Consider the following 23,376-nt stretch of genomic DNA (forward strand, 5'->3'; position numbering starts at 1 on the left):
TGCTTAATACTGAATTCCTTAATGGTATGTTGTTTCTAAACAATCTTGGCTCTAGAAAAGATTTTTGGAGTAGTCTAAGGCAATCATTTTAGATGAGGAAACTGAGATCCCCAAAGGAGAAACCTCCGCCTGGGAAAGTTGAGATGAGTTTTCCACTACATGTCCTGCCTTCTAAACGCAATCTCTGAAAATCCTTTTGGAAGGAAACCAATCAACTGCACCTTTTCTGGAAACGGGTAAGAGGCCGCAAAGGGGTGGGTGGGGGGAGTGCTCCACGCCAGCGCATGCGCAGGGCCACTTCCGCATGGCGCGCTTGCGTGGGAACCTTCTACGGTCGGCTCCCTGCCGCTGAGTGGCCGCTTCCACCCGGTGGGTTTTGCGCGGCGCGCCGGCGAGGCGGGGCCTGCGGGACAAGATGGAGCTCCTGCAGGTCCTGAAGCGCGGGCTGCAGCAGGTCAGCGGCCACGGCGGCCTCCGCGGCTACCTACGGATTTTATTCAGGTAGGCGGTCGGAGCCATGCTCTTGCCTCTGGAGCTGGACTTGCGTTGGCTGGTTTTTTGGAAAGGGGCTCCGGCTTGGGTCACCTTGGAGAATCCGCAACTCTTGTCAAGGACGACCGGCCAGTCTCTGCCCAGTTTCCTCCGGGCCGAAGTCTGGCCAGGGGTCTCCTGGAGACAGGACCAAAGCAGGCCCTAGAGTCAGCTGTGACATGGGCTGTCCCTTGCCCTGCTTCTTGGAGAGTACATTGCCCAACACTCACTGTGTGACCTTGGGAAACTTTTCCCCCTTCGCTGGCCTTCACTTTCCTCCCCCCGTACAGTGAGGCGTTGAACGAAGTGATCATAATGGTCCCATAATGGTACATTCAGAAAATTGGACGAGCAGCATCGTCCACAGAAACCTAGTTGGAGACCCAGAGCCAAATGAAAGAGCCAGGAGATATTTGTATCATTTTAAGGAGATGAAATACTTCAGCTTGCAGATTTTCTGAAGGTTTTTGCTAACTCCAGAGCTCCGTGACCTAGGCATAGTGGGTAAAAGTAGTCTAGTAATTTGAAGATATTCTATCTATATATTTAGTGGACTTTAGGCACATCAGTTGGGTCACTTTATGTTTTCTCGTGCTGTCATGGTACTGGGAAATGGTACTGGGATTATCTAGAGCTCTTACTTGAAAGCTGATTCATCGACAGTGGGATTCTCCGTGAACCTGGGGATGAAGGCTAGAAGTATACAATCAGTAACTACCCAGCATCCGCTCATTTTTCTAGGTGATGAGGCTGCCTTTGTTTGTGAAAGTTGGTGTTCTCTGTTTATGTTTGTGTTTTGAACAAAGAATAATTCTAAAATGTTTTCTTTTCGACATTCACAGGGCAAATGATGTGAGGGTTGGTACATTAGTGGGGGAAGACAAATATGGAAACAAATACTATGAAGACAACAAGCAGTTTTTTGGTGAGTGCAGTATTTTTGGTATGAATGATGGGAGTGAGATTGGGATTTGATTTGACTCTGTTTTCCACAATGTACAAGAAACTTCTATAAAGTATTTGTAAAACGTGAAGAACTCAGTAGGAAAAAGAACAAGATAATTCACAGGAAAAGAAAGCTGAATGACCAATGAAGGCCTGAAAAGATGCTCATCCTCACTTGTAATTACAGAAATGCAGCTCAATAAACAGTGTTGTCTTTTGTCACCTATCAAATTTTGACGTATTTGCCAATCTAATAAATCATGTGGGGAAGTGCCATAGTAGTATATAGGTTAATGCAGTCTTTTTGGAGGACAGTTGGTAAATTTTGTTAGTTTACATTACACATATCTTTTGTCCTAGCACTTCCACTTCTGAGAACTCACCTTCAGATATTCTTGCAAAACAAAGACACCCATTGCAGCATTGTTTTAGTAGTAAATTCTAAAAGCAACACAAGTGTGTATCAATTGGACACTATGATTGTACATTTTTTAGAATACTTTGTTGTTATTAAGAATGATATAAACCTATACATTTTATATAGAAAGATATCAAAGATGTGTGTAACATGAAAAGCTCCAGTTGCAGAACAATGTCTGATATCCTGACAGGGAGAAAATGCATGCTTTTTGTGTACATATTAAATTTTGGAAGGAACCGCAAGAAACTTAGAGGTAGCATCAGATGGTGGGGGTTGAACATTCTGTCCGCTACTTTATAACTTTGTAACTTTGAAGTTTACCTAATTAACATCTCTAAGCCTCAGTTTCCTCATCTATAAAGTAGTGTAATAATAGTAATATTTGCCATATAAAGTTGTATAAAAACTAGATGAAAAGTAAATGGGAGGAGCTTATCCTAATGTAGGGCTTCTCAACCTCGACTCTGTTAACACTATGGGGGCCAGATAATTCTTTGTGGAGAGGGGCTAGTTTCCAAATCTGTGGCATCTCCCCACCGAATGCCAGAAACACCTCGCCTCTGCAGTTGTGACAACCAAAAGTGTCTCCCAGTGTTGCCAGATGTCCCTTGGGGAGCAAAAATGCCCTCTGTTGAGAACCACTGGCCTAACACTTGGCACATAAATGCTTAATAAATATCAGTACCACTGTTGTTATTATTGTTACCTTCTTGAACTGCTGAATTTTTTTTACCATGTGCATTTGTTACTTTTATAATAATAAAAAAAAAAATCTTTCAATTGAGATTAAAAGTATCCAAGAGGGGAAAAAAAGGAGTCTTCATCCAGGGGAAAAACGTGTAATGTGAAATAATAATGACCTATGAGTGCCATGTGCATGCTAAACAACGTGTAATGTGAAATAATAATGACCTATGAGTGCCATGTGCATGCAAAACACATGTAACATACATTATCTAATATTTAACATCTTTTGGAGATAGGCACTTAATTCCCCCCGCCACCATTTTACTGATGAAGAAACTGAGTCATTGAGCTTAATAATATTTTTTGGGAATATGTAAACCATGTGTCCATGTGTGATTGCATTGGATGCAAGTTTGTTTACAAGAGGTAAATAATATCTTAACACTCTACAACCATATTTTTTTAATACCTACACAGATCGTAGAGTTTTAGACCTGGGAGAGATTTTAAGAGATTATCTAAAAACTTGTTTTATAGAGAAAGAAACTGAAGCCCAAGAAAATGTCTTATCTGAAAGGAACTTAATTAAGTAACAGAACTAGGTAGTGGCAGAGCCCTGGGCCAATATTCTTTCTACTTACCACTTTATTGTTACAAACTAGTATAACATTAAGCTTTCTTCATTTTCTCCCCTTCTTTTTCTTCTTTCCTTCTTTCCTCACGTTGGAAATATCTTTCTTTTTGCCAATATAAAAAATGATGTATGAGGGGAAGGGTATAGCTCAAGTGGTAGAGTGCATGCTTAGCATGCATGCAGTCCTGGGTTCAATCCCCAGAACCTCCTCTAAAAGTAAACAAACAAACAAACAGACCTAATCTCACCCCCCAAAAAAACTTTAAAAAAAGATATATGTTGTAAAAACATTAAAACTTAGTGTATGAAGTGAAAAATGAAAGCTCCCAACTCTCATAATTCTACCCCTCTTTTAAGTAGTTTAAAATATATTTTAAATATTCTTAAATGAATTATAAACATTCTTTTTTTATTTCAAGGAATTGTGTAATGCATACTGTTTGTAAATTGAGATATTTTTACTTAAAAATCGTGGGCCATTTTTCCATATTAGCCAGTTGGATGTATCTGCAGCATTCTTTTTTGTTTGAACATTTGTCTGTGTTTTCATATTTAAAACATTTTTTTTTCACAGCATTCTTTTTAATAGCAACACAGTATGGAAGAACTATAATTTTTTCAAACATTCTCCTTTTTTTGTTTTTGCTTAAGCACACCAACTTTTTTATTTAACTGAAGTATAGTCAGCTTATAGTGTGTCAATTTCTGGTGTACAGCATAATGTTTCAGTCATACATATACATAGATAAAAAATACTCTTTTCCATTATAGGTTACTGTAAGATATTGAATGTAGTTCCCTGTGCTATACAGAAGAAATTTGTTTTTTATCTATTTTATATATAGTAGTTAGTACTTGCAAATCTCAAACTCCCAATTTATCCTTTTCTACCCCTTTCCCGCCCCGGTAACCATAAGTTTGTTTACTATGTCTGTGAGTCTGTCAGACACTCTACTTTTGATAGATATTTACATACATAGCCTTCAACTTTTTTGCTTCTAGAAACAATGCTGCAGTGAACTTGCTTGTAATTACATCCACATTCACTTGTTTAAATATTCTAAGAGTAAATTCCTGAAAGTGGAATTGTTGAGTCTGAGTATGCACATTTAAAATTCATATATATATATATATGGAGAGATTGTTAAAGCCCAGCTCTGTTGTTACGGCCTAACTATGAAACCTTTCCCAAGGTTTCCTCTGTCTGCCTTCATGTTCACCTGCCTTGTAGAATTATAGTTTACTTTTAGTTATTATTCTCAGGATTGATTCTCTAATAGAGGAAACAAATCCTGATTGAAATCTATATTTCTTTAATAGATAAATTCATGTTTAAGTAGTCAATATTTGTTGATTGTATATTTACCTAGGAAAACTCTGTAAAGGAAATGCAGATTACCTTTTGCTTATTGGCTTGAAATCCATTACAGGGATGAATTCAGTATTCCCTATGTAGGGGGTGAGGGCATTGAGGGAGAGATGGGAGGAATTAATGCTTATTATGCATTTATGTGACTGATACTGAGCTAGGTATGTGTGATACTTAATTTTCATAGCAACTTTAAGATATAAATATAATCATCCACTTTTACTAGATAAAGAAACTGAGGCTCATAAAACTTGCCTAATATCCCGTAGTAATATTTGACAGTCTTCATTGGAATCTAGTCTTTGCCTAACTTAAAGACCCAGTAGAAACAATTTTGTAAATTGTGCTCAAGGTCTTAACTATTTCACAGAAATTTGTTAAATAAAGAATGCAGCTATAGTATTTTGATGGCATGAACTGTTCTACTTATCTACCATCATATATAATCTTTTCTTATTATGTAATAATCACCAGTTTCCAAAAGGATCTCTGGTGATTATTTTAAAATATTTACATGGAAACGTATAATTCAAGTATGATTGCTGTGAATACATTTCTCCTGCTCCAGTCTCAGGAGGAGCTCTGTCTCTCCTGAATACTCTGAAAGGCTGGGAACATTCCCCTTTCCTTCCCTCCCAGTACTTTCTTGGCAGGGGAGCTGGGGGAGAAGCAAATGTCCTCCTATGGGAAAGGCCTGAGCTGAGCCCTACCCACAAAGGGAGCCTCAGTCCCCATACAGGCTGTTGATAAAAGTGTGCCATATACTCTCTGGAGTTTACCTTCAGTAATATACCCAGGCCTCTAGTTCTCTAACATTTCTCTATGTAAGAGCACAAAGAAATCTTTTCTTAATAAAAAGGTTGTATTCTTTGATATTTGCAGTTATGCTTTTTTTTAAAAGGTTGTCTTTATTTCCTCACATCTTTCTAAACTAGACGTTGATCTCTCCATCCAGGCCGTCACCGATGGGTTATATATACCACTGAAATGAATGGCAAAAACACATTCTGGGATGTGGACGGAAGCATGGTGCCCCCTGAATGGTAAGCTAAGTCAACATTTTATTTTATTTGACTTGGCAGTATGTGTTTCATTACACAAATATTTGTTGAACGTCTATTTATTCTTAAGGCAGTCAGTGGTTTTCTGAAAGCATCTGTCCCAGTTACGATGGCTGCTTGCCTAGTGACCCTAAAACTTAGCTTAAAACAACAAGTATTTGTCTCATAGTTTTTGTGGGTCAGGAGTTCAGGCAAGACACAGCAGGGATGACTTATCTATGCTCCACGATGTCCGAGGCTTCAAGTGGAAGATTCAAAGGCTGGACACTGGAATCAGCTGAGGGTGTGTTCACTCAGGGTCTGGCAGTTGATGCTAGCTGTTAGCTGGGGGCATAGCTGGCGTGTTGGATTAGAATACCCTGGGGTAACCTGAGCCTCCTCAGGTAAATACTCTAAGAGAGAGTGCCAGGCTAGCCATGTTGCCTCATCCAGCTTAGTCTTGGAAATCATCTAGTATGGAGTCTGCATTCCACTGGTCAAGGCAATTAGAAAACTCTGCCCGTGTTTAACAGGAGAGGCATAGACTGTCCCTTGACAAGACGTGTCAACATCATATTATACGTTGGAATATATAATGGTGTGGCTGTCTTTGAGGAAAAAACAGTATGCTTACAGTATCACCTGGCCATAGTGAAGAGAAAGGCAAAAAGAACTCTGGCTCTGATCTTATTTGGCTGTTTGACTTTAAGCAAATTCATTAACCTCTCTGGAGCTTGGATTTCTCATCTGTAAAGTGAGAGACCCCAAGTTCATTAGGTCTCTAAAAACTATGATTTTTAATATGCCTATTTTGAAATGAAATTTTAAATGCTCTTACTTGAATTACCAAATTTTGAATAAAATATTTCAGAACCAAGTACTTACATTCATTTCAGAGGTTGCTGGTTGCTACACATTTAAACTCTAGAGATACCTTTCTAGTTGGTCTAGAAATTTTCAGAAAAAAACCCTAAAAATTACCAGCAGGTTAACTGTGATATTTTATTTTAGTTGAATTTGGCCATCAGAAATAGTTTTGAGCTCTATTGAGTAGAAACTGAGATAATCTCAGAGTATTCACTCATTCTAAAGACTCAGAAATCCAGACATGTAACATAAGTGAGTGAAGTGCAGATGTGGGACAGTTGGGGGTATTGGGGACTATGATGAATTGAAAAGCACCGACTGTTGTCAAAGAGGGCAGCAGCTGCATTCACTCTGTCCAGTTCCATCAGGTGAGAATTCAGCCAAGGGTTTCTAGATGATTTTTTAAGAGAAAGTGGAAATCTGTATTTCTTTGTGAGAGTTCTTATGTTTTAAATGTTTATTTTAAAGATATTTGTCAATTTAAATACAGCACGATCCAGGAGAACTTTCTGTGATGATGGAAATATTCTATAGCTGTGCTGTCTAATAGGGTAGCCACTAGCCACACGTGGCCCAGAACATGTTTGAAATGTGGCTAATGCAACTAAGGAAGTGCATTTATTTCATTTAAATTGAGGCCACTTGATTGGACAGAATAGCTTTTTTTTTTTTTAATATTGTGTGAGCTAAATAAAATATGTTTGTTAAGATTTCACCTATATCCAGTTTTCAACCTCTGGTCCACTACTTGGACTAGTTAGGAGCATTGACTCATGTCAGTGATGTAGTATGAAGACCACGATACTGGATTTATGTCTCTAATAAACCTCACTGGCTCTTAACATGAGAAAGTAGCACTGATGCTACATTTGAGGCTGGATGTCTGTGCTCTGGTTCATGGGAAATAGTAACCTGTGGTTCTGTTAAAGTTTAAGGAGCTATGATTTTAGGTTTGGAACTTTAGGTTTGCCTTCTGTAAAGGATCGTTCTATGTGTCAGGGGGACTATTTGAGACCAAGATCTCAAAGTGGAGTGTTGCTTTAGGAGATGAGGTGTCCTTCTAGTTTTTATTTGGTTGTTTTTTCAGGTGGGGTTGGTTTGGGGAGGATGTGGAAGGTGTGTAGGCTGTCTTGTTCAGATTGATGGCCGTCTTCAAAGCACCCATCTAACATCGGTGCTCAAGGTCTCTGTTGGGGGAGATTGGGAGGGGGTACTAATTTAAATTATGTGGGATGAAACACATTTGAATTTATTTTAAAAATCTGAAATGATAAAAGTACTAGTCGGCCAAGCAAGTTCTTTTATATATAACATCTGAGATCACATGAAAAAGCTGAAATGTGTGAAAGATAACATTACCCTAGCAGGTGCCTGAGGGCAGTTGAGAACACAAAGCTGAGTTTCTTTGTGGAGTGGAGCCTCCTAAGATCTGAGTACCTTTGATGACCCTTGTTTGTAAGGGAAGCTTGTGATGCGTCTTTGTAGGGAGAAATAGTTTGGATAAGCTCAGCTGTTTGTTTCTCAGAACCCCCTTTTCTGAGTGCAATACATTGTGGAATTCTAATGTTATCTTTGATTTGATCCATGAATAAATTTGAAGTTGGATTGACTTATCTTTTGTTAGAGAGCCAGGTATTATCTTACATACAGAGTAATGAATTACAATTTGTTATCTTTATTCATTCAAATAACTGTTGCATACCTACCAGGTGCCAAGAACTATTGTGGGCACTGGGGATATGGCAAGTGAGTAAAACAAAGTCCTCACTCTCTTGAGAGGAAGCAGAAAAACAAACATGTTATATATTTTAGGCAACAATAAATGCAAGGAAGTTGGTGCTCATAAAGGAGTAAAGAGTAATGGGAGGGTCAGGTGGCTGTTTTATACAGGGGTCAGGGAAGGCTTCTTTGAGGAAGTGACATTTGAAGGGGAAGGTGAGGGGTGGGAGGTGAGGAGCTCTAGGTAGCAGGAACCACAGGTGCAAAAGCCTTTTGTGTTCGAAATGCATTGCTTGTACTCAAAGAATAGCAATATGGCCAGCGTGGCTGGAATGGAATGGGTGAGGAGAAGAAAATGGAAACTGAGGTAGGAGAAACAGCTAAGGCATTGATCATGTAGATCTTGTAAGGTGTGGATAAATCCTTTGACTTTTTTCCTAAAGTTCCAATTTGTAAGTTACTGGAAGGTAAGGTAGGATATGATCCATTTTACATCTAAAAACAAAAATTGGAAACAATCCCAAATTTTCTGAAATGTTACAAGTATTTGAATCAGTTCAAAGTAAATTGCCAAAACAATGTCGTATCACAACTGAACACTTTAGTGTGTAATTCCTACAAATAAGAGCATTCTCCTGCATAACCAAAATATGGCCAGTCAGTTAGGAAATTAACAGTGATACACTGCTACTGTATAATCTTCAGACCCTGTTCAAGTTTCATCAGTTGTCCTAATAATGTCCTTTATAGCAAGAGAATTTAGTCTTGCATTTCATGTAGATCTCATTTTTCTCTAGTCTCTTTCACATTGGATTGGTTCCTCAGTTTTTCCTCAATTTTTATGATCTTGACAATTTGGAAAATTACAGACCAGTTTTGTTGTAGAATGTCCCTCCTTGTGGGTTTGTCCAGTGTTTCCCCATGACTAGATTCAGGCTGTGCATCTTTGGCAAGAATGTCACAGAAGCAATGTCAGATTCTTCCTGTTGCACTCTGTTAAATGGCATCTGATCTTGATTTGTCTCATTACTGAAAACTTCTATCACTTGATTAGGGTGTGTCTGCCAGATATCTCCATTCTAAAGTTATTCATTTTCCCTTTGCAATTAATTAGCATTTTGTGGGAGATACTTTGAGTTATGTAACTACCCAATTACTCATCAAACTTTTATTTATTTTTATTAATATGAACTGTTATTTCAACTAGTGGGTTATAAACCGTTACTCTAATCGGTTCTTTTATTGCTCAAATTGAACTCAGTTTGACCAGTGGGAACCCATTCATCTGCATCTGGAGTCCTTTTGAAATGTTCCCATCATTCTTGGAACACTTTTCTTGCTTTCTGACAAAAGATATTCCAGGTTCATCTTATATTTTCCCTGATCACCCATGGAAACAGCCATTTTTCTGAAGAGGCCTATGGTTTGTTTTTTTTTTTTTTTTTTTTTTTTTTCTTGCTTGCTGTTTTTCAGTGGAGAGTGGTATTTAGAAGCTAAGATCCGTGTGCAAGATGTGCTTCTTGCTGTTGGGGTGTCAGTGCTCCAAGGCCACCTCAGTGGACAAGCTCGGAAATTCCTCTAATGATTTCATGTGTATGGATATGTGTGTGTGTGTGTCTACATTTCTGTATCTCTTATCTTTTTTCTCTCTATATATTAAAAACTGTAAGTCCACAGCAAGGCCACTGAATCCAGTCCAACACCACAGGTTATATTCTAGTTTTCTCCCTTTTCGTATTTATATCTGTTTTGATTTTAATAGAGTTACTTATTTGATGAATTCCACTATATGTAACTAAGTTCCCGTTGCTGCCTTCCCACCTCCCCACCACTGGACTCCCTCCTTACCCTACTTTACCTTCAACAACCTACACCAGGTTGCCACCCTCCCTCCCTGTGTGGACACCCTGCTCTCCCTGTGCAGACTGACACCTTACTGGGCTGCTGCCACACTCCTCCTCTGCCCTCCCAACCCCCATGCCAAGCACAAATGGATGCCTACCTTGCTTAGCCCCACCTGATGGCTTTAGGACTCTGATTTAAATTTTTAAAGCATCTCTGAATAGAGAAAGGAAGCCTTATGGAAGTGGGCCAGTCACTTAAGAAGCTGTTCGTATAGTTGACTAGGCCGGAGGTGATCAAGGTTGGATGAGCTGCTAGTGGTATAGGTAGTGAGATTTGGAATTGTATCATTTACCTACCTCTGTGTAGCAGATTTTGCAAATTTAGTTTGAAATAATAAACATCATCTCACAATTTCCATAGGTAAGGAATTTGAGTCAGCTTAGCTGGATGCCTCTGGCTTAGAATTTCGCACAAGGCTACAGTGAAGATATCGTCTGGGGCTGTAGTCATCTCGGGGTTTGAATTGGGAAGTATCTGCTGCCAAACTCATTCACATGGCTGTAGACAGGCCTCAGATTTGCTTCCGAGCACACTCATCTGGGTCTTTCCACAAGGCCACCTCATGACATGGCAGCTGGCTTTCCCAGAGTTACAATCTGAGAACGAATGAAAGAGAAGATCCTAGATGGGAGCCACAGTCTTCCTAATCTCAGAAGTGACACCCCACACTTCTGCTCTTTTCTGTTTGTTAGAAGTGAGTGGTTAGAGCTAGCCCACACTCAGGGAGACGGGATCACACAAGGGTGTGAATACCAGGAGGATGTGATCACTGGAGGCCACTTTAGAGGCTGCCTGCCAAGGGGGTATATTTTGAAGTAAGATGGAGTCAATAGGATTTGCTGATGGATTGGATTTTGAGAGAAAAAGGTGACTTCAAGCTTTTCAGCCTGAACTAGTGGTCTGTTTACTGAGAAGAGAAAGAGCAGGTAGGACAGGAGAAGCAGAGTTGAAAAGGGTGATCAAGAGTTCTAGCCAAGATGCCAGTTGGACAACCAAGTGGGGATGGTGGGGAGACAGTTGAAAACACTAGTCTGGAAGTCAGAATAGAGGTTGGCACTTAGAAATAGAACTTCGAGTGATATTATCTAGTGCAGTATGCAGTTTCATTAATTATGGGTAAATGGGTTAAGAGAATCTGATCTTCAGTTAAATATCTAGCTCTGTTACTCCGGAAACCAGATTAGATTGTATCAACCATATTGCTGGATAAAACTGATCCTTGATTGGTGAATTGCATCTAGATTGAGAGGATTTATAAATGCTTGATGAGTTAGCTATCTTTGGGCTTCCCTGATTTGCTGCTCTTAAAATGTATGTCCCTTTTGGGAATGGGAATCCTGAAGCCGTGCTTATGGAGCTGTTGCTATTAGAGATACTAGCTTTTGTGGACATGAAGTTTTTAAGTCAGGGCAGCTCCTGCCACCAGCCTGGTATAGCTCGCATCTCCCTTGAGCCTGTGCTGTGTCATCCTGGGAGTCAAAGAAAATAGCTCCTGGATGGCTAGGTGAGCTGTTATCTGCATTAACTAACTACTGCAGAGACTCCCGATGAGAGGAACACCTGATGCTGCTCAGCTGGCAAGCTGTGGTTCCTGTCCTCTGTCCTTCTGAGTTGTCTGGTGCCCAGTGTGGCCCATGATGGTCTGTGAGTCTGTTCTATAACTATGTGGTCTCACCTGGAGAAGGATTTCCCTTCAGAGACATCAGCGGTTTTGATAGAATCAAGAATATCATTAATGTCCATGAATGACTGAAAAATTGTGCTGAACACTGGAATTTGACACAACGTTGTAAAATGATTATAAATCAATAAAAAATGTTAAAAAAAAGAATATCATTAATAAACATTTGTTGCTCACTTAATGTTCCCTAATCTTGTGGGAACATTAGAAATCTTGTGGGAAAATGAGTTCATTTTGCCTGTCTTGTTGCAAGGCTTTCATTTTCTTTGAATCTATCAGCAGTCAGTAAAACTCTTAGGTTTACTAGTAGATCAACAAAAGGTATACATGATGATGCAAATTCTGGGATGGGCCGTGGAGCTACTCATACCTTGAAAATAATAAATGTATTGCCTAGAACCTAGCACAGTACCCAGGTTATAGATAGTTCATTCATTCAACAAATAGTTATTGAGCATCCCACTGTATGTCAGGCACTGGTTGGTTTATACATTCATAGTGGTGAACAAAATACATAGTCCTTGCTCTTTGGGAGTTTATAGTCACTTAATGAATACTGGCTGGTAGACTAATACTGCACTTTAACTTAAAGTCTGTTATTTTTCTTTGTTATGGTACCTTCCTGAGATTTTAATTTCTTCTTTAACTTGATTGTTCTTTTGTTTGTTTTTGGGTGGAGGAGGTAATGAGGTGTTTTGTTTTTGTTTTTTTAATGGCGGTACTGGAGATTGAACCCAAGACCCCTGCATGCTAAGCACACATTCTACCACTGAGCTGTACCTCCCCTCCTTTCTTTAACTTGATTGAATGGAATGCTCAAAGTATTTCAGTAGATTACAAATACTGTCTTTTACCACTTTTGATTGCCCTCAGTTTTATCTTTATGTTAGCTAATTGGCACCATCTATACAGTAGTGCACAATAATCTTTATTTTCATTTTTATGGTAGTAAACCAAGTAAGTAATCAGTATCTACATGAAATTTTACAAGATAAAATGTTGTTATGGGTAGAAAGGTAGAAAGGTTGGGCTATTTTATGCATAATAGTATGAAATTACTCTTTTCACTTACATCAGAAGACACAGATGTTTCTTTTATGGTTTGAAATATTAGAACTCTGAAATCCTTTGAACCAAGTTTTTAAAAAAAGAAAAACCATGGCTTGCCTAGATTTTTCTTTACTGTATATATACTTTTTTCCCACTTGGTGGCAGCGTCTGTTCATTTTAAGTAATGTCTTTTATTCCTCCCTGTAATGCACTGGTCTCTCCTTGTGTATTGGCTTTTTCTTATTAAAATAATGATTAAATTACTCAAGTAATACACTTTTAAAAATTATAGCATATGTTTAAAAGGTTTCTTTTTTAACAAAATAATTTTCTCCTTGAAGATTTTTCCAGTGCCATGGTGAAATAAAATGTTTTTCTCTTGTAAGGTTAATTTATTTAGAATACTTAACATCATTATGGCCAGCTTTTTTTTTTTTTTTTTTTTTTTTGGTTGACATAAGATGTTCTAGAAGCCTCTGTAGAGAAGTAAAGTGATAGGTAAGGGTGATTTCCTGAGGTGATAAAGAAGAATCAAGGATGATTCTTAGGTTTTGGATCTGAGATAGCTGGTGATACCGTTCATTCAGATGGGGAGACTGGGAGAATGATAGGTTGTGAGGGTGGAAGGTAGGAATCAAAAGCCTCCTTTGGGTTTAGTAAGTATGCAACACCTGTTGGAAATCCTAGTGAACAGATTTGTCAAGTAAACAGCAGGATGTATGAATCTGGAGCTTAGGGGAGAGGTCAAGCCAGCAAAGAATGAGAAGTAACTAGCAAAGTAAGAGAAAAGGCAAGAGATTAGCATTTCAACAAACATGGGAAGTGTAGCTGTACTGATTTTTGCTGAGAGGTTAAGTAAGATAAGTACAGAAAAGCATTCATGTTGACTTGGCAATATGAACTTCATTGAATCTAAATGGAATCTAGTTTTGAAAAAAATTTGGAGGGATCAGAAAAGTTTGAAAGAATCTGTCAGTGGGCAGGGATAATCCACATACCCTCCTAAGAGACAACCACTGTCAACATTTGGCATACTTCCTTGATCCTTTTAGATAAATTTTTACGTAGTTATATTCATAATCATATTCAGTTTTACTTCCTGTTTTTTCTCTCAATAATATAAGCAATTTGCCATGTTATTAAAACAATCCTAATCATTAAAATATTTTTTCTGATTATAAAAATGTACAATTGTTAGAGAAAACTTAGAAAATCCAGAGAAATACAACATACAAACAAAAATAAATTCTAATTCCTTGGCCTAGAAGAAATAGACACTGCTAACATTTTGTTCATTGATTCAACAAATAGTTAAGGATCTGCTTTCAAGTAGAGGAAGGAATGTTTTTAAAGGATCACAGTGTGGAGAACAGGTTGTAGTTTACTGGTTGCACCTTCAACAGAAGGTTTGTGATTGTAAATAACTATATGTGGATATGTGCGTATACGTATGTATTTGTTTATTACATACAATATTTTGTTTTCCTCCTCCCCTCACTCTCACAGATGTTTTCTCCATATCACTTGATATTCTACTTGACAGTTTGTTTTAGTGTCTGAGGGACTTTGTATGTAGAAAAGATTAATGGCAATTTGAGTTTAAAATTAATATTCTGTTTATACAGCTACAAATTTTAAAACTTAGTTGTTCTTAAGCTTTGAGTTTCCATTTATAAATAGGGCAACAAGATTAGTAAATTTTGCATAAAAATAAAGAACAGTTATATTCTCTTGTTCTTTGGTGAATGTTTGATAAGGATTACCTTCTCCTAAACAGTTATCTCCATTTGCAAGTTTAGTTACTTGCATCCCTTTAAGCATTTTAGGGCACATTTATAAATGTAATATATTTGATTTTTTAAAAATATCTTCAAATGCCCAATGTAGGTAGATTAACAAGCCTATCAAGCAAAATGTTCCGAAGCCCTTAAATGACTCTTATTTACTCAAGCCAAAAATTTCAGGGTCCTTCTTAACTCTTTCTTTAATAACCAGTCTATCAGCAGGTTCTTTCTGCTTTACTTTATGACTGTATCCCACATCTGATCACTACCTCTGTGACCCCAGTCTAATTACAGTGATCTCTTGCCTGGACTTCTACTAAAACCTCCCAACTGGTCTCCTTACATTCTTGCAGTACACTAGTATTCTCCGCATAGTAAGTGATTAGAGTGATTATTTTAAACTGTAACTCAGGTAACATCAGACCCCTGCCCAGAACTCTCCATTGGCTTCCCATCATGGTGAGAATTAAAACCCCAACTCCTTACATGATCTGCAAGGCCTTATGTGCTCCTGGCCCTGCCAGGTCTGTACACTGCCGGGTTCACTGCCCTGCTGACTCTGGACTTAGTAGCCACATTGGCCTTCTTGCTTTTCCTTGAGCAAATGAGCACACTTCGTACTAGCTGTTTTCCCCAGATGTTGCCTGGCTCACGCCATCACTTTGTTCAGGTGGCTGTTTAGTGGCTCCCCAGACTCCCCTAGCTAAAAGAGCCCTTTTCCCTCACACCGTTTCCCTTTCCCCTGCTCTAGTTTTTATCCTGGTCGCACTTATCTATGCCTTGCATTTTGTTACGTATTTAATTTATTGTTTCTCCAACTACCATAATTCTTGGTAAATATTTTGTTCACTATTGTGTTGCTAATGCCTAAAGCAGCATCTAGCACATTATAGTTGCTCAATAAATATTTGTTTAATGAATGTGGGTATACTATTTTACTGGAAACAACTGTTATTTTGCTTTTTGGTTACAATAATTTTCTTTGCTGCTTCTAGCTGATCCAAAAATGGTTTGTCTGTTACTCCTTTTATAGCTTTTTAGGAATTTGAGCTAGATTTACCTCTGAATTCCATTCTAACTTCTACTTGTCCTTTTAAATGTGTTGTCACACTGAATCATGTTATAGTCTTTAAAATATGATTTTCCTAAATAAATTGCCATCTCAACACCAGAGAAGATTGTCTTCTTCCTCTTGATGTACCTGCCTAATCTATCCGTTTTCAGATAGTAGGTGTTGTATAAAATACTCTTTGAGCTGAATTGAAATGACTGTTACTCAGTACAGTGGGTTCCAAGTTTCATAGATCCTTTCTAATGTTTATTTTCTGCTCCAGAAAATCAGAGTATTAAGAGGCTGTTCTAAGAAACTATAAACTGTATGTTTAAGTAGATATTCTTATGTTACAGAATGTTACTTTATAACCTTTCTCTGTTAAAAATGTGTTAATTTTAAGGAGAAGACAGGATTATTTTGATTTTTAAAATTCAACATTTGTTTAACACGTTTTATTTACTTTTCAGTGCTTCTGATTCTAACATTTTGCAAAGATAAGTTGTTGGAAAATTTCATACCTGGGGTGTGGAAATAAACTGTGTATTACTCTTGGTGATCAAGGAACTACTCTTGATCCCAATATCCAGAATAAATTTTCATTATGTTGACAGGTTATCAGTGTCTAGTATATGCTAGAGATAGTGATATGTGGAAAATTTTGGTTTCTAGATTAAAAAGCAGTTTGAACTTTTTCTGTGTAACTGTAGTGAATGACATGCTTTGGAATTGACATAGAAAAAATTCCATTAAGATAGACTAAGAAAAACAGTCTATCTGCCACTAAAACTTTTAATTCTTTAAAGAGTGATTTTTTTTTTTTTTAAAGAAATGGCTTAAAGTGGGATGAAATGGGGTTAGAAATAGACAACCTACTTTTAGTCCCAAATGACAGATGATTAGGGCAGGATTTAAAAAACATCTCTAGTTGTTTCAGATTAGAAGGATTTCTTTTTTTAATAACTTTCTTTCATCTTATATAGTAGTACATGTTTACTACAGAAAATAACAAAGCAAATAAAAGTGATCTATTATCCTGCCACATAGAGACAAACCACTGTTAGCTTTTTGTTATATATTCTTCCCATCTTCTCTTTTCCTATGCATATGTAGACTTTGTTTTGGGTTTTTTTTTTTAAATTGAAGTATAGTTGATTTACAGTGTTGTGTTAATTTCTGGTGTACAGCATAGTGATTCAGTTATATATATATATTCTTTTTCATTATAGGTTATTACAAGATATTAGATATAGTTCCCTGTGCTATACAGTAGGACCTTGTTGTTTATCTATTTTGTATATAATAGCTTGTATCTGATAATCCCAAACACCTGATTTCTCTCTCCCCTGCTTTCCCTTTGGTAATCATAAATTTGTTTTCTATGTCTGTGAGTCTGTTTCTGTTTTGTAAATAAGTTCATTTGTATCATTTTTTTAGATTCCACATGTGAGTGATATCATATATTTGTCTTTGACTCACTTCACTTAGTATGGTAATCTGTAGGTCCATCCATGTTGCTGCAAATAGCATTATTTCATTCTTTTTTATGGCTGAGTAATATTCCATTATATATACCACAACTTTTATCTAGTCATCTGCCGATGGACATTTAGGTGGTTTTCATGTTTTGGATGTTGTAAATGGTGCTGCTATGAATAGTTGGGGTACATGCTTCTTTTTAAATTATAGTTTTCTTCAGATATATGCCCGGGAGTGGGATTGCTAGATTATATGGTAAGTCTATTTTTAGTTTTTTAAAGGAATCGCCATACTGTTTTCCATAGTGGTTGCACTAAATTACATTCCTACCAACAGTGTAGGAGTGTTCTGTTTTCTCCACACCTTCTCCAGCATTTATTGTTTGTGGGCTTTTTATCTTGGCCATTCTGATTGGTGTGAGGTGATACCTCATTGTAATTCTGGTTTGCATTTCTCTGATAATTAATGATATTGAGCATCTTCTCATGTGCCTGTTGACCATCTATATGTCTTTGGAGAAAGGTCCATGTAGGTACTCTGCCCATTTGTTTGATTGGATTGTTTGTTTTTTTTGTTACTGAGTTGTGTGAGCTGTTTGTGTATTCTGGAAGTTAAGCCCTTGTCAGTTGCATTGTTTGCGAATTCCGTAGGTTGTCTTTTCATTTTATTTATGGTTTCCTTTACTGTGCAAAAACTTATAAGTTTGATTAGGTCCCATTTGTTTATTTTTGCTTTTATTTCTGTTGCCTTGGGAGACTGACCTAAGAAAACATTGCTATGATTTCTGTCAGAGAATATTTTACCAAAGTGTGTATAGAGGGAACATATCTCAGCATAATAAAGACTATTTATGACAAACCCACAGCCAGCATAATACTCAATGGTGAAAAGCTGAAAGCCTTCCTGCTAAAATCTGGAACAAGACAGTGATGCCCACTCTCACCATTTCTGTTCAACATAATATTGAAAGTCCTAGCCACAGCAATCAGGAAAGAGAAAAAGGGATCCATACTGGAAGGGAAGAGGTAAAATTGTCACCATGTGCAGATGATAGTATACTATAAATATAGAAAACTCTACAGACTCTACACAAAAACTACTAGAACTGATAAATGAATTCAACAGAGTAGCAGGATACAGGATTAACATACAGAAATCCATTGCATATCTTTATATTAACAATGAAATATCAGAAAAAGAAAGTTAAAAAAAATCCGTTTCAAAATCACATCAAAAAAAAATGCTTAAGAATAAACCTGACCAAGGATGTGAAAGACTTATACACCGAGAACTATAAAACATTGATAAAGGACATTAAAGATGATTTAAAGAAATGGAAAGCTATCTCATGCTCTTGGATTGGAAGAATTAATATTGTTAAAATGGCCATAGTGCCCAAAGCTATCTACGGTTTTAATGTGATCCCTATCAAATTACCCAGGACATTTTTCACAGAACTAGAACAAATAATCTTGAAATTTATATGGAATCACAAAAGATCCAGAATTGCCAAAGCAAGACTTAGGAAAAAGAACAAAACTGGAGGCCTAACCCTCCCAGACTTCAGACAATACTACAGAGCTACAGTAATCAAAACAGCATGGTATTGGCACACACACAAAAGACATATAGCTCCATGGAACAGGATAGAGAGCCCAGAAGTAAACCCACACACCTATGGTCAATTAATCTTCAACAAAGGAGGCAAGAATATAAAATGGAGAAAAGACCATCTCTTCAGCAAGTGGTGTTGGGAAAGCTGGAGAACCACATGTAAATCAGTGAAGTTGGAACACTCTCTCACATCATCCACAAAAATAAACTCAAAATGGCTTAAAGACTTTGTTTTTGTTTTTAATGTATGTGGGCTTTTTGAAGATGTAGCCAGGGTTTGAATTCTAGCTTTACTATGGTGGGCAAGTTATTTAAACTCTTGGGGCTCTAGTTTCCTCATTTATTAAATTGGGATAATAACATCTGTCTCATAGAGTTGTTTTAAGGATTAAATGAGTTAATATTTGTAAAGTGTTTAGAACAGTGCCTGTGACTTATAAATGCTATCTAGTATCATTAAGTACATAACCTGCTTTTCAAACTTAACATATGGTGAGCATTTTCTCAAGTCATAAAAAATTCTCTAACATAATTTTTAATGAGGCTTTAGTCTTCTGTCATATGGATATGCCCTGAGATATGTAAGTATTCCCTATATTATTCTTGGTTTTATTCTTTCCATGTTTTCACTGTTATAAATAAAGCTGTGGTCAACATCCTTGTATGTAAGCATTTATCCACACATCTTATTTCCTTAGGGCAAATTCCTACAGGTAAAATTGCTGCATCCAGGAGTGTACGTGCTGTGGTACCTACTGTCATATAGCCCTCAGTTTACACTCTAAGGATAAATGCATTCAGCTGTATGTGACTGTTGATTTCTCTATAACTTCACCAATACTGGTATTATATTATTTTTAAAAATTTTTGCTAATTTAGCTAGTAATATGTTACATCTTGTTTTAATTTGCATTTCCTTGATTAAACTTTTTTTTGTTGTTTGCCGCTTTTATTTTTTCCTTTTATGACTTATCTTTAACTTCTTTTATATATTTTTCTATTGGGTGTTTGATTTTTTTCTTTCTGATTTGTAATGATAGATAAACTGCTTTTCTGTATGTTACAAATATTTTCCCCTTTTTTATTTTTTAATCTTGTTTGCGAAGTTTTAGGACGTAAATTAGTTTTTATGTAGTAAAATTATCATTTTTTCTTTATGGCTTTTTGCCTTTGATATTAAAAGCTTAAATAGTCCTTCATAGTCTGTGACTATCAGTGTATCTTAAGGATATAAATATTCTCCCATTTGTATCTGAGCACTGTTAATCTGTCTGTAATTATTCTGATATATGGCTTGGAAAATCTAATTTTTTTCAAAAAAATTAATTATCTTAGCATAATTTGTTGAGAAATGTTTACTTTCCCCAGTAATTTAAAAGGCCAGCCTTACCTTATATATCCTTGTCTGGGGAATTTCATTCTGTTTTATTATTGTGCTTTTGTACCAAAATTTTTATATCAATTTTTATGCCATTCTAATGTCTATGGCTTTAATATCTAGTAATGCCAGTCTTCCTGATAGTTGTAAATTTTCATGGCTTTCTTAAGATAAGACTTTCATCTGATCCTTAGAATTATAATTGTCAAGCCCTATTGGGATTTTGGTTCAGATTACATTTAATTAAAAATAATCATTACTGAGCTAACAGAGTTTGAATTGGCTATCTTGTAATGAACTGTCTTTGTTTTTTAAATTTGTTAAATTTATCAGTCCTATCCTGGGGTTAGATGGATCTCAGGATTTTGGCAGATACTTAGATGCTATCATAATCCCAATCCAGTTTTCATCTATTAATTGTATTTATGTTTCTGATCGAAAACTTCTCTTCAGCCATTGGAAAGCTGTGTTCAAGCCTTAGCTCTGTGACTCACATGCTTTGGGACCTTTGGAAAATCATTTCAATTCTGTTTCCTCATTTTAAAAATATGAAATACTTAGATTAATCCTAAATAAGTGACTGAGTGATATGCATGAGAATATTTTCATAAACTAAAGTAGGATAGAGTAATAATGGTTTTAGCATAATGAATATTTTTACCTCAAAAAACAATCTGGAGGGTTTTTTAGTCTTTTATATTTATTTTTTGAAAATTTGAAAAATCTTTGGCATTTCTAGGCTCAGTGATGTTAAGTGAAAATACCTGAAAAATGAACATTAAAGTCAGAAGCCAGCCTTGATTCCCAAAATTAATAATGTGAACTGTCTAAAGAGAAGATTCAAAACCACCTATGTTTTTGTTATTATTGGCTGTTATTTGTTAATGTTTTATTTCCGGGAATTTTCTGAAAGGGAAAATTAAACTTTAAAATTTTTCTTATTAATATCTATCTTAAAGACTGTTTTCATTCACAATGATTTTTTAAAATCTACTTTATATGGTATATATTTTTATTTCTTAAATTTCCTTTTGTGCTCTTTTATTCTTTCTTCACAAATCCCCCATTTTGTATTTTGAATGGCTGACAACCTCAAACTTAAGCGGAATAGTATATTTTCAATTAAGGGGAAAGTCTTCTTTCCCTGTTCCTTTGCACACTTTTTCTTCATATACAACTGAAAATTGAATCCTCCACTTATGGGATTTATTTGCAACTGTGATTTAATATCTTGCTTTCCAGTTATTTTGACACACTAGAATATGTTGGAGTACTGAATTTTTCCCAAAGTGTAATATATTTTCATTGTAAATATTTATCTCTTTTGTGTTTATAACTTTTGCTTTTCTGCCAGTCTCCTTATTTGTAGTGAGATTTCACTGACTTTATCATCAAGTGTAACTAATTTCATATCCTGTCCTGTAAGATAATAACAGTGATAAAAAATGGAAATGGATCTAATGCCAGCCCAACAGAGTTTTCTAGACTAGTTAGTCCATTGACATCTTTAGTTAATTAGAATAAAAATGACCCAACTGAAAACCTATTTTGCAAAAACTCTTTGGTGTGGAAATCTAAAAGGTTTTGTTTCTTTAGCCTTTATTTAATAATATAATTTTAACAGAAGGGTTATATTAGCCTAGAGGACTATAAACATTTTCTTGTTCCTCATAATTTCTTATTCTACCATAATGAGAATAAATTACCATTTACTCATTTCCTGACTAGCCAGTAGCCTTACTGGAGGAACATGTTCAGATTTTATGTGTTGTGGTAAAAAATAACCTTTTAGCTTTCTTGAGAATTTTAATTTTTCCATGAGCTCTCAGTTAAGTTACTGAATAGGCATATAAGAGCTTTGGACTATGGTTCCTTAAATATCATTGTAACTTTCAGGAGTCTTGGCAGCAAGTATTTGAATAAAAATTTTCTTTAGTTACTTAAGCTGACTCAACAAGATAAAAGTTAAATATTTCTGCCATGCCTTAAGCTTACATAAAGCCCCTTGATAAGTTACAGACTTGATTTTGACAGCTAATCCTTCCTTCGAGTGGCTAGTAGAGACTGTCTCACCACCAGCGTCTCAACCGGGTTTCAGAGCTCATATTAATAGTCATGGTTTATTGTTTCAGGTTATTTTCACTAATTCCCAGTTTCTTTTGAAGGATGTAAGAGAGAAACCAGCCCAGCGGGTACAGACTTCTTCATTCTTTGTATTAGCTGATCATGATATGATTATCTTTAGACACAAATACAGCAACAATAGTACTTTATCTCTATTCTTACTGGTTTTAGCCAGTTACCTAGCCATATATATGTATATGTTATAATCAGTAGTTTCAGAATTTAATTAACAGCAGTTTTTCTTTCTTAGAAATATGGTGTGTCTTAAAATTGACAGTGTCCTAGATTAGATGAAATATAGTAATCATAATAGCAATAACTAACATTTGTTGAGTACCTACTATGCATAGGAATTTTTCTAGGTGCTTTGTGTGTATTATCTCACTTAATCCTTATACTATCCTTTGTAGGAATGTTCAGATGAAAAAAAACTAAGGCATAAAAAAGTTCAGCTGATTGTGATGGAACTGAGATTTGAGCTGAAGCAACATAGTAGCTCCAGAGCTGCCCTCTTAACCCTCATCCCACTACACTGTGCTGCCTCTTCATAACTGTCCTTTTGTCCCTCTTTAAGGCATCGTTGGCTTCACTGCATGACTGATGATCCTCCGACAACAAAACCACCTACTGCTCGTAAATTCATTTGGACAAACCATAAATTCAACGTGACTGGCACTCCACAACAATATGTACCTTATTCCACCACTAGAAAGAAGATTCAGGAGTGGGTCCCACCTTCAACACCTTACAAATAAAGACAATTAAAAACATTTTAAACATGTAAAATGTGAGGCTTGCCATGTAATTGTACTTTTACTGCTTACTATTAACGTCATTAAAATTGTTTGATTAAGCCATGTCTTTTGTACCTTTTTGCTCTTACCTTTGTAATTCATCTACTGCAAAATAGAAGCTTACAAACATGGGTAATTAAAGTTGATTTCTGTTGGGGTGGCTGCCTGGTTTACAGTTCCCCCTCACCCTCGTAGTTGTGTCTGTGCTTGGTGACCCTCCCTCACTGCCATAGCTGATTGATGGGGGAAGACCTAACACTGAACTGAGCCAAACAGATGTTTTCATGGGAATTTGAAACTTGA

At 36.5% G+C, this 23,376-nt stretch overlaps 1 protein-coding gene across 1 annotated transcript; it reads left to right on the plus strand.

Annotated features, from left to right (window-relative positions):
* The first annotated feature begins 330 nt into the window (after positions 1-330).
* NDUFA12 (NADH:ubiquinone oxidoreductase subunit A12) lies at positions 331-23,136 on the plus strand. The gene is made up of 4 exons (XM_006179872.3): positions 331-501; positions 1,374-1,456; positions 5,543-5,630; positions 22,854-23,136. The coding sequence occupies exons 1-4, from the start codon at positions 416-418 to the stop codon at positions 23,032-23,034; spliced, it is 438 nt and encodes a 145-aa protein (XP_006179934.1). The 5' UTR covers positions 331-415; the 3' UTR covers positions 23,035-23,136.
* The last annotated feature ends 240 nt before the right edge of the window (positions 23,137-23,376 follow it).

This window comes from Camelus ferus, chromosome 12, assembly GCF_009834535.1.
Source record: "Camelus ferus isolate YT-003-E chromosome 12, BCGSAC_Cfer_1.0, whole genome shotgun sequence".
Taxonomy (NCBI): domain Eukaryota; kingdom Metazoa; phylum Chordata; class Mammalia; order Artiodactyla; family Camelidae; genus Camelus; species Camelus ferus.